General features: G+C 39.1%; 1 protein-coding gene across 7 annotated transcripts in view; it reads right to left on the bottom strand.

The window, feature by feature from the left end:
* Positions 1-12,863, bottom strand: part of BACH1 (BTB domain and CNC homolog 1) — a 48,340-nt gene that overhangs the window by 23,961 nt on the left and 11,516 nt on the right. For 6 of the 7 annotated variants that reach the window (XM_055279416.2, XM_055279419.2, XM_063640644.1 and 3 more), the window contains one exon: positions 963-1,256. In XM_055279416.2, coding sequence (XP_055135391.2) covers positions 963-1,196 — 234 coding nt within the window. In that variant the 5' untranslated portion in view covers positions 1,197-1,256. Of the gene's footprint in view, positions 1-962; positions 1,257-1,958; positions 2,114-12,863 lie in introns of those variants that run through there. The other variant, XM_063640643.1, reaches the window with a different exon arrangement.

Genomic DNA, 12,863 nt, shown 5'->3' on the forward strand with positions numbered 1-12,863 from the left:
TGAAAGGCAGGACATTAACAAGGACTCAAATATTTGTTAGCCTGAGCTGCACAACAGACCAGAGAAAAAGATGTATGTAAAAATAAGGCTCTATAAAAATGACACAACACTTTATTTTTTCTAATCAATACATAAAGACAAAGTCAAGAAACAAGGGGAGACACAACACTTATGGAGTGCCTCCTTTTCATAGGAGATGTCTTGGGAGAACGGACGTTTTATAGAACCCTAAACCTAATGATACGGTTTGGCTGCGTCCCCACCCAAATCTTATCTTGAATTGTAGCTCCCACAACTGCCACCTCATGGGAGGGACCCAATGGGAGGTCACTGAATCACAGGGGCAGGTCTTTCCAGTGCTATTCTCATGATAGTGAATAAATCTCACGAGATGTGATGGTTTTATAAGGGGGAGCTTCGCAGCACAAGTTCTGTCTTGCCCATCACCATGTAAGTCCCTTTGCTTTTCCTTCGTCTTCCACCACGATTGTGAGGTCTCCCCAGTCATGTGCAACTGTGAGCCAATTAAACTTCTTTCCTTTAAAAATTACCCAGTTTCAGGTACGTCTTTATTAGCACCATGAGGACAGACTAACACACCTAGCTACAATTGCTGATCACCGGAAAGGGCCCCTAGAAGAGAATGTCACACAGCATGGACTCTCAAAACCATGACTTTTCCAATTGCCTATAATCCACTGGGCATGTCCTGATTTGGTCATTTCATCAAAAATAACATGACAGTGGGTGTTATGTTATATCCCACTGCTCAATAATGTTAACCAACATTCAAAATTAATGATTTTACATTAAAAAAAACTATAAAAAAAAGGGTTGCTGCAGAACCTGGGAAATGCTCCATAGCCACCTGACAAGGGGCCTGTGCTTTATTTTTAACATTATGAACCATAAAAAACTTAAGTAAAAGTAAATTAAAATTGCCAAAAACATGTATCTCTCACCTCTTCTGGAAGAGTAATGTTCAGCTCTCCATCAGCCTGGCCTACGATTCTCGAGTGGAAGTAACTGCTGCATGCCGCCAGCACAGACCGGTGAGCACGGAACCGCTGACCTTCCACAAAGATGGTGACATCGCACAGCACATCCTTCTTCCGCTGGTCATTAAGGCTGAGTAAAACATTGGTGCTATGCACAGAAGACTCATAGGCAAAAACCGAGTTCTCACTCAGAGACATTCTGCATAACAAATGTTGTAGGGAAGTTCAGTGGAAAGCATGCTTCTAATTATCATCAACCTGCAAACACACATGCAAGATTTCACTTAAATAACATCTTGTTAAAAAATGACAGTGTCAAATATAGGCTAAGATACATACTCATTAAAACAAAAATGAAAATAAAAAATCTCCAGAGGAACAACCTAGAGGCATTTATTCAATATACTTCATTTAAAATAGGTTCTTGATACAGTTTTTCTAACTAATTTTACGGAAAAGATTCTTGGAGTGAGGGAAGGATGAACTTTTTGAATCAAGGATTTCATGGCTCTCTGAAAGTGAGACATTACACACTGAGAAACCACCTACTCTGAGCAAACAGATGGGAGCAGGGAATTTCTGGTGGCATCCCAATCCTATTGTTTTGAGACAGTTGAGAGAGAGAGAAGGCAGGAGAGACAGCCAGAGAGGTAAGAAGGTGAAGGGGTGGCCTGCCCCTCCACACCTGTGGGTGCTTCTCGTTAGGTGGGACGAAAGACTTGAGAAAAGGAATAAGACACAGAGACAAAGTGTAGAGAAGGAGGACCCACACCGGCACCGGCCTCTGAGTTCCCTTAGTATTTATTCATAATTATCTTTACCATCACCTGCGCTGTGCTTTGAGATGTATATGCGAACATCTCCATAAACGTTTTAGCAGTATTGCTCCAGCAAGCCCCACCTCATTCCTAAAGGCGGTTTTCTCCTTACTCAGTAAATAAAGCACACAAAGGGTTTTACCTGAAGATGTTCCATCACCCAGGGACGGGCAGGAGACAAATGTCTTTCTTTTTCTCTAGATTAAAGAGAATGGTGATGACCTTTAACCATAAGCAGCCTTTAGGCACTTGTTTAACAAAGCACATTCTGCACCGCCCAAAATCCTTTTAACCTTAAGTCACCACAGCACATGTCTCTTGCAAGGACAAGATTGGGGGTAGGGTCACAGATTAACAGCATCTCAAATACAGAACTAAATGGAGTCTCTTATGTCTACTTCCTTCTATATAGACACAGTAACAGGCTGATCTCTCTTTCTTTTCCCCACAAGAAGGAAGGTCCCCAGAAGTCACACCTTGGGATGAGACTGACAGTAAAACAGGCATGTGCTGTTCCACATTCTCCACGCACCATTCCTCAACATCTGATAGATGGCGAGTGAATTTAGTGTTTTATAAGAAGGGACACTGTTCTACAAAAGATAAAGTTCCTCCAACACAAAGAAGAAAATGACTGAAATGTGTCAAGCCAGATCTTGGTAGTAAGTCTTTTTATACAGTAAGATTTACTTCACACTACAAATACAGGCAAGTAAAACTACCTCATTAATAACATGCAGAAACTAGGTTTTCTCAAAATGCTAACAAAAAGTTATAATTTTATATTTTTTAAAATACACACTAACATATAATAGCCTCCAAATATTTTTTTTATCACATACACACTACTGGCAAAAACAAGAGTACCCCCAATACGTCTATGCTTATCTATATTTTTCAGACATGTGCTACTATTCTGATATATATGTTCTGAGAAACACAGAAGTTCAAAGTAACAGGTTAAAAGAGAAGTTCTAATATTTTCTTCCAGCACCCTATGGCCGGAAGGGATGATACTGTGAGGAGCTTATTGGCCTTTATCCGTGTGATGCCTCACGGTAACATCCCTACGTCATTCACTTCTGTTCTCCTGACACATGGGAAGCCTTCAAATGGTCAGTGAATGAGTAAATGGTACTGCTTTCAGATTTGCTACATACTCCAAACAAAAATGAAAGGAGAAATAAGGACTACTGAAGTTCAGTCCCAAGGTTAAGGATCACAGCTTATTTACTGATTCAGCATACCACACAAAATCACCGGTAACTTCAAAATTAAACACTAGAGCTAACTCCAGTTTGGGCCCATACAAGAATATAAATTTATTTTTAGCAATTAGTCTTAACACTTCAGTTATCAACACAAGAAATCAGTGTTAAGAATAATAGGGAAAACCATCAATCAAAGAAGTTATATATCTTTTGTGGGTGGCACCACACACAGACCACTGCCCTCTTCTTTCTTCAAGACTATACCCTGCCCAGAGCACACTGCCCTCCCAACCAAGCCGGACTCCATGGCTGACCACCTGCCCTACTATGTCCCTGTACCCACGCTCCCAGCCTCCTTATTCTTTCCTGGTATCTAGGATGCACACCCTTCAAAACTATACTAATCTTACTTTTATAGCTCATCATTCTTTTGAACACAGCACTGCCAGAAAACACTGTAGAAATACGCAGACTGGTGTCATAAATTTACAATATGCAGTCGCAGGCTCTTGGTACTGTTCACCAGTTTTCTGGTATGTCTCTGTCTCCTGTTCTCTATAATAGCTTTCTACCCTGCCACTTTTCTCCTCCTGATATCAGCATCTCTCCTGGCAAATCACCATGACTGGGACCCAACCTCAGAAAAAACAGTCCTCCTACCACCTCCACCACGTTCCCTCTTCTGCTGAAAACAATCTGTAATGTATTCTCTTAATCCCATGCCATCCCTGCTTCTCTGGGATCCAATACCTTCTCTTAACACCCTGTCTCATATATATCCAACCTCTCCCTCTATGCTGGCTCCTTCCCATAGTGTTTGTTAATGAGCACGTTTAAGTCTCTCCAGAGACTATCCTAAAGATGTTAACTATCAATGGCAAGATTATTAAGCTCTAATTCTTCACCGGGCACTGAGCTAAGTGCTAGATAGAGTTTCTCTCATTTATGCCTCAAAAGAGCCCTGTGATGCTCCTCTATCATCCCAATTTTACAGATGTGGAAACCAAGGCTCAGTAAGAAGTATCTTGGCCAACATCAAAAGACCAATAAGACAAAGATGGGGAATTGCCATCAGACATTTTTTTAACTACTCCATCATTCTGTCTTCAGTTAGTACTGGCTGAACACACAGTATGGAGATTCACTGCAGCAATGTGGGGAGCTGGATATTACTAAAAGGTTATGCTTGAGAATACAGAAATGGACCGCAGAGAGAGCAAGAAAAAAAATTGGACCTGAGCTTCAGAAAGAGAATGACTCTGGGCCTTAGAAACTGAAATCTAAAGGTTCTTTGGATCTCAAGGTGACTCCACACAAATAATTCCTACACCTTCACCCTAGAGCTGCTCGTAGCCCAACTACATCTGTGGCCCACCACTTCTCACCCTGCCACCAGCTGGCTGACTATTCGCCTCAAATTCCAGAGAATTAATTATTGGCTCAACATCTGTTTAGGCAGTTTTCAGCAACACATCATCTCGTGGGTTGAGAGCCAGCTTACAGATTTGCTGCCCCTGGACGAGATGCCAACCCCAAGTCCTGTCAGCTGCAGCTGAGAGAAACTAGAGATTCAGGTAGTAAAACAGCCATCCAGGAGGACCCCTCTAAGAAGGATCAGTCTCCCTTAAACTGGATTGAGCACAGCATGCACCGTGACTGATGCTGTTCACACGAGAAATCTGGGACTCACTCCTCATTCTTTCCTCAGCTGGGCACCTCTATCCAATCTCTTACTGAGTCCTGCTGCCTCTGCCTCTTAACACTGGGGTCCACCTCTCTCCATCTGCATCAGCACAATTCGAATCCAAGCCATCATCAGCTCCTGCCTGGAAAAATGCTGTTTAACCTTCTATAACACTCACAAGCTCACAAATGTACAAGTTTAGTTATATAAAATAAAAATAAAGTTTCACATATCAATATTTATGCTTATTACATGCAAGTAGTCTGATACTTTCTACTCCATTCAATTTTTTTTTAAATCCCAGTTGTAATCCACTCAATTTCAAGGCCCACTAATGGCCCATCACCTACGCAATGAAAAATACAGGCCCAGTGGCAAACACCACAGGATTTAGGGTCTCAGAATTTACAATCTTACACTGTCTGGGTTCAAATCCCAGCTCTGCCACTACTAGCTATATGACCTTGGCCAAGTTGCTTAACCTCACTGTCTCGGTTCCCTCATCTATAAAGTAGAGAAAACACCACCTCACTTAGATGTTCTGAAGTTTATATGAGATGATGAGGGAAAAGGGTTCACAGCACAGTGCTTGGTCTACAGCAACAAATAATATTAGCGGTTATTAGTGGTGTTAATATTAACAAAAGCCTTATACCCCTAAAGCCCCTCTTGACCCCCTCCAATGTATTCTCTTCATAACAAAAACCCTACGTCATCTTCCAAATAAATGGCTTATGATCACTTCAAAATCCTTAACATGTCTTCAAGTCCTATGTAGTTGGATTTTCCATCCATTAATCCAGACTTATCTCAAGCCGTTGCCCCCCTCTCTTGCTATTCTCTAGCCTCACTGTCTCTTCCTTCCTGCTCCATAGGCCCCAAGCTCCTACTGATTTCAGGGCCTCCACATACACTGTGGCCACTATCTGGACTTCTACTCTTCAGCCTGCTAATGCCTCACCTTTTAGTTCTCTGTTTAAACGTCACAACTTTGTCTGATTTGTTCCCTGCCATAACCCAAGCATACCTGTTGGACCTGGTCCAACACAGGTACATGCTGCTGAATGAGTAATTTCTTATTTTTAATACAGAAACAAAACAGAGATCATCTAGATCAGCAGTCTCCAACTTTTTGGCACCAGGGATGGGTTTCATGGAAGACAAATTTTCCCCAGATGGGCAGGCACAATGGTTTTAGGATGAAACTGTTTCAGACCATCAGGCATTAAGAGTCTCATAAGGACCACGCAACCTATATCCCTCGCATGCACAGTTCACCATAGGGTTCACACTCCTATGAGAATCTAATGCTACTGCTGATCTGAAAGGAGGTGAAGCTCAAACAGTAATGCTCACTGGGCAGCCACTCACCTCCTGCTGTGCAACCCAGAGGTTGGGGACCCCAATCTAGATCTTCTTCCAAACACAGCCCAGTCACCTATTCCAACATACGTGGAACAATGCCACTGAGCCAAGCATTCAGAGAAAATTTCTTGGATAGCTTTTCCAGCGACTTGAGGGACAAAAAAGAGGCCAGCTCATCCCTCTAGAAGTCAAAGACATACCTGCAACAACAGGCCAAAAAAGAGCAAGGATTGGCAACTATAAACATGGCCAATACAGATGACCGACAGTAATGAAAAGACCTTGCCCTTTGCTTTCATTAACTACAGAAGTGTTCTGAAAATCATTTCTCCTAATCCTGGAAACCATCTAAGTGGTCAGCAATCCATTTTTACCCAATAACTATGTAACAACTACATCAGACAAGAACGGCACCTTCATGTCCTCTAACATCCATCATGCACCTTCTAACATTTCTCAAACCTAAAAACACTCCAACCTTCCAGAATCTAAAATTCTATTAACTTAATACTAAATTTAGACTCCTGTGTTATGCCTGCATTTTTCTATATTCTTAAAAATAATACTATTGTTATCATTCAAAATAAAAGTTTGCTGACCTTAGGAAACTGCCAATTCATTCACTAGTGCTGATGAAGGATGAATAAGCATTTTAAAGCTTCCTACACCTCAATTTGGAAATAACTTCTGCTCTCTGCTGAATGCACATAATTGAAATTTTGATATAGTTACTACTTGACATTTTTGCTTTCAAAATCATACAGAAAACAAGATGCTGTGGCTTTATCAAATTATATAATTTTAAAGATAATTTATTTAAAGGAAAAAAAAAACTTTTAAAAACCTAAGGTGAACATGTGATCACGGAACCAGGTCTACAATATTTCATGTAACAGAAAGTCAGAAGATAACTTTGTATAAAGTTCCTTGTGTGCAAAAGGGCTAGAATTTTATCTATCTCAAGTCTCAATGGCTTATGTTGTGTTTTAATTGTCAATGTAGAAAGGTACAATAAATAACACCTCAAATTTATTTTTTTAAAAAAGGCTACCATACATTTTTTATCTTCACTGAACAATGACAAATGTTCTTCCTACAAGTGTTAGCTGTGCCACACAATGCACTAAGTGCCATGAAAACACAAAGACTGTCCCTTCAAGAACATAACTTAGATATGTTCAAAATGAGAATGATGCCTCAACATAAAAAAGATAATAATGATCATTATAATCAATTTACACAGGAATGTGGACATCTGGAAAAGTATTTATTTGAAGTAAGTCTTCAAACAAAAACTACTTTCCTGATCAATTTTCATTTAACCATAATATTCAATTAATGAAAACAATTATTTCACAAATAGTTCTGTTAGTCAAGGGTATGTGTGTGTGTGTGTGTGTGGTTGGCCACAAGTGGTGGCCAGTGGACATCAGGAACGGTGCATATGGGCAAGTGCCAGCCTTTTTATAAAAGCAGTGCCCTGATCTGCAGCCCAGGCCATTCCTCAAAACCTGCCTTCTCACATTTCTAGTGGCTATTTGGAATTTCCACCTTTGCCTCCTCACTGATTCTGCCTAACATCACCTTCATCAACCTGTCAATTACTTTCACCTCACTCAATTTCAGGGAAGGGTCTTCAATGGCTCAGAAGACAGGCAAATTCCTCTTACTATGACATCTTTCTTAGCTCCCTAAGCTAAGAAAGCTAAGCTCCCTAAGCCCAAGCTTCAAAATCCCCTAAGCCAGTCAGTTCCTGTTACAATACACCTAAGATACCCAAAGTTTTAGTGTTCTTCTGAAATTAGGTGAACCTTATATTCAATTTTTCAAGTGGATGGCAAAGATCCAACAGTATCCTGTGTCTACACCCTTAACTCTCCTTTAAGGGTCTTTATTTTAAAAATGATTTTAAATTTAAGGTGGAGATTCCCATAAGAAAAATTCTGAAGACATGGCTTTTCATCATTCTGTAATTCCGAAAAAAACTTAACATCAAAAAGTCTGTGGAAACTTAATTCAGGACAGTAATTTAAGACAACATTCTTCCCAAGGTCCTAAGACCCGACTCACCTGCCAGGAGAGCCTGGAAGAGTAACTCCATGACCAAGTTGTTATTTTCTTTAACCGTTTACAGGCTTAAATATCATAACTGTTCAAACATCTGTATTTGATAATCACATTTTCTAAAGTTATTTCTCTTAGCCTTAAGAAAAGCCTTAAGTATTATTGGATAAGGTACACCGACAAATATATTTTGAAAAGGCTGAATGAAAATGGGAAACAAAAAAAAAGTTTGAACTAAGGTAAGTAGCAGAGGAGCTTACAGCAACACCAAAAATGATGACATTGTTAGAGGGGTAAATAATCTAGTAATTTACATTAGAACTGTTATATAACTAAAGATGCCACCACTTTTTTTAAAATGGGGTGGGAGGGAATCACTACAATTTTTGCAGCTCATGATTATTACAACATCATGTGAGGTCCCATACAGGCAAGACTTTTCATTTACTTTTCCTAATATTAAAAACTATATGGTTAAATCATGGACCTTTTGTTATAGTTGCTGGATCTAAAGCCATATTTGAAATTATGAAACTAAGGTTAAGCTTAGAGGAGAAGAGTCTGAACAGTTAGAGAAGTTTGATAAAGTTATAGACTCCTCAGAGGTCAAAAATAAATGGTGTTTTACTTCCCAAATGAACAAATCCAACTTTGATAATTCCAGGTCATAAGCTTAGAAGAGCTTGGAAGTAAATACAGGAACAAAGATGAGAAGGAACACAGGAAATCCAAGCTCCAGAACCAAAACAAGACTAACAGATTCCACTGTTATACCTTCTTACTACAAAGAGTTTAAGAAACAATGAAGTCTTTTATTTGCTTAACATATTTGGCTGCTACTTGATTCTGAATAGGATTGTTATCTGTTATGAAAATGTGAACTAGTAACTAGAATTGGTCCACATCAATAAAGCTTATTTACTGAATACATATTTTCTGTCATGCATTTGTCAGTCACTATTTGTTAAACAACTTCGAGGTATGATTTATATAGAATAAACCGTATCTATTTAAAGCATACAATACAATACCTTTAACAACAGTATATGTGCATAAAACCACCACCACCACCCCAACCAAGAACAAAGTTCCATCAGTCCTCAAAATTTCACACGCCCCTTCCTCCAAGGGCATTGACATGTACCCTTCCCTGTGCCTGATTCCAGGTAACCAATAATTTGCTTTATGTCACTATGGATTAATGTGCATTTTCTTTTTATACAAACAGAATCACATATTATGTACTCTTCGGGTTTCTTTCACTTAATGTTTCTGAGGTTCATTCATGTTGTTGCATACATCAGATGTTCCTTTGTATTACAGAATAACACTCCATTACATGGATATGCCACAATTTGTTTATCCATTTGACTCTGATGGACTACTATAATAAAGATGTACCCTTGCATTGTTCTCAATTTGGGATTATTGTAATAAAGCTTTGATGAACATTTGCATGGACATATATTTCGTGTTTTTCTTGGGTAAACACCTAGGAATAGAAGAGCTGAGTCATATTATAGGCACATGCCTAACATTTTAGAAATCGCTGAATAGTTTTCCAAAGTGACTGTATCATTTTATCTTGCTACCAGCAGTGTATGACAATTCCAATGAATGGCAATTAATGAGAATGCTCTACATAAGACATGTCCATTCCCTTGAATGTTAGGACTGTTTTGCTTCATCTGTGGTGGTAGATAGCATGAAAATCATGCATGGACCTTTTTTTTTTCTAGTTTGTCAGCTATCGTTAGTGTTAGTGTATTTTATTTGTGGCCCAAGACAATTCTTCCAATGCAGCCCAAGGAAGCCAAAAGGTTGGACAGCCATGCTCTACATTCTCATTAACCCTTAGTACTGTCATCTTTTTAATCCTGCCTATCCTGATATGTATGGTGGTATCTCACTGTGGTTTTACTTTGCATTTCTTGATAAGTAATGGATGTTGAGCCTCTTTACATGTGCTTATTAGCCATTTGTATATCTTCTTTTGTGAAATGTCTAATTCTTCTGGGCTTTTTAATTCTTATTAAATTCTACTGTAAGAGCTAGTTGAATTCTGATAAGGACTGCAATGAAAATACAGATCAATTTGGGGAGAACCAACATCTAAAAAACTGAGTCCTCCAGTATATGAATATGGCATCTCTCTTCATTTACTTAGGCATTCTTTATCTCAGCATTACTATGATCTTTTTAGTAAAAAGGGCTTGTGAAGCTTTTGCTAAATTTATTCCTCAGCATTTAATATTTATAGTTACTGCATATAGAGTTGGTTTTTTTAAACTCCATTTTCTCTTTTGTTTTGTTTTGCTGCTATTGTGTAAAAACAAAATTATCGTTTTAAATATCAACCGTGAATTCTGCAACCTTACTTAATTTGCTTACTAGTTTGGATAGCTGCTTTGTGGATTCCATAGGATTTTCTATGCACACAATCATGTCATCTGCAAACAGAGACAATTTTACTTCTTTCCCATCTTTATGCTTATTTCTTTTTCTTCCCTTATTGCAATGACTGAATAGTGAGAGTGGTGACAGTGGGTATCCTCATCTCATTCCCATATAAGGAAAGTGTTAAGTATTTTGCCACTAAATATGATTTAACTGTAGATTTTCTAAGATGAGCAACTAATGGGCAGAGAGGTGGGTGCAACTGTTACTATCCCAGTTAAGGCTCCCACAAGAAAGAGGGGAGGGGAAAAAAAGCAAAGAATGAAAATTCCCCCAACACGTAAAATTTCCCAACTCAGCCTCCTCCACGGTTTGTTTACACCACTTTCTAAATACTTACACCTCAGATACGCCTAAAATCCCACAACCAGGGGCTGAAGATGAGGACAGAGTTGTTATCAGGGAGCACAAGTAAGGACATAAAGACTTTTCCAGAAACTGCCAAACAGCAGCTAGCTGCTCTAGGGATACCTATGGGTGGACAGCACAAAAGATTAATAGCACTTTATAACTTGAGGACTCCACTGTCAGTTGAGCATGTCACTTTACATCTCTGTGACTTTTTTCAACTTTCAGAATAGACAAATAATGAGACTCTTAATTATAACTATAGCATAGAATGTAAATATTATTACCCTTGACAAAATAAAGCAGGTTGGGAGATAGAATCAGGGAGAATGGGAATGGTATTTCCATACAACTTACAATGTGCAGAGTCAAAAGGCACTGCCTTAGATTAATGAGACAAGAAAAAGAAATAGAAAAAAAATGTTTAGAGCTGGAGTTGCAGAGGTCATCAAGAGTAGAAGTGCAATAAGATTACAAATACATGTCGGGGGATAGTAAACGAAATCATCATCCACAGTAATAGCAAGTCAACAGATAACGTCTTAGGTTGATAAATAAACTGAGGTGTAAACATTTTAGACAGAGGTATCCACCAAAAAAATTAAATAGCAGAAATCAGTAAACATTGCACATAACTCTGAAGCAGAATTAGGGGGTGAGGTGCAGCAGACAAAGTTGTTCTCTGTACTTAAAAAAACAAACAAAAAAAACCAACAAGGCCGGGCGCGGTGGCTCACGCTTGTGATCCCAGCACTTTGGGAGGCCGAGGCGGGCGGATCACGAGGTCAGGAGATCGAGACCACGGTGAAACCCCGTCTCTACTAAAAATACAAAAAAAAAAAAATTAGCCGGGCGTGGTGGCGGGCGCCTGTAGTCCCAGCTACTTGGAGAGGCTGAGGCAGAAGAATGGCGTGAACCTGGGAGGCGGAGCTTGCAGTGAGCCAAGATTGCGCCACTGCACTCCAGCCTGGGCGACAGAGCAAGACTCCGTCTCAAAAAAAAAAAAAAAAAAAAAAAAACCAACAAGTATTACTTTGACTAAAAACACAAACTTAAAATGTTTAAATAGATAGTAAACAAAAGTAGCAAAACTTAGTTAAATGTAAATTGTTGATAACTTGGTTGCAAGTATTAATATAACTTTTTAGGAGAGTCTTCAAATAGAAAAGGCATTTGATAAAGAAAATCTTGAACTAAAAAGATTTTAACAAAACTAAGAGATGGAAAGAATACAGAAAGACATCTTGTTTGGGTACGATGTTACACATACTATTTAATACTGGCGAATATTAATTTAAATCAGTTAAAAATGTAAGGTTATCCTCCAGAAAAATGGGCTGTTGAACTGCCAGATCACTAGAGCACTGGTTCTCTGCCTTACAGAATCTGATGAAATCTATTGAACTTCCACCAGAAAACCACGCACATAATAAAATTTTGCATTTGCCTTTAATGGAACTGATGAATGGATCCTCTCTTAAAATTTATTGTCCCTCCTTATACCCCTCGATCTATAATTCTTTGCTCTCCTGTACTGAATTTCCAAAAGGAACCATTTATACTCACACTGTCTCTTCCCTCTCTTCCCAATTTCATTTGAGCCCACTCAAACAAGCCTTTTCCCCTCCACTCCGTGGCAACCATTTAGTGAAGCTCAACAGCTTCCACATCACCAAATGGCAAATGTTCAGTCTTCTTACACAGCATCTCAGCAATATTTAACAAGTTGATCATTCCTTTCCTGAAACCTTGTCTTCACTTGGCTTCCAGGATACCACAATCCTCTGGTTTCTTCTTTGCACACACTCCCTAGGTGAACACATCTGGACCCACAGTGGAGACACAATCACTTCACTGACTTGCTGAACACTCTCATATTCGTATTTGGTCCAATCTTGACTTCTCTCTTGAATTTCAT

Source organism: Symphalangus syndactylus, chromosome 5 (genome assembly GCF_028878055.3).
Source record: "Symphalangus syndactylus isolate Jambi chromosome 5, NHGRI_mSymSyn1-v2.1_pri, whole genome shotgun sequence".
NCBI classification, from domain to species: domain Eukaryota; kingdom Metazoa; phylum Chordata; class Mammalia; order Primates; family Hylobatidae; genus Symphalangus; species Symphalangus syndactylus.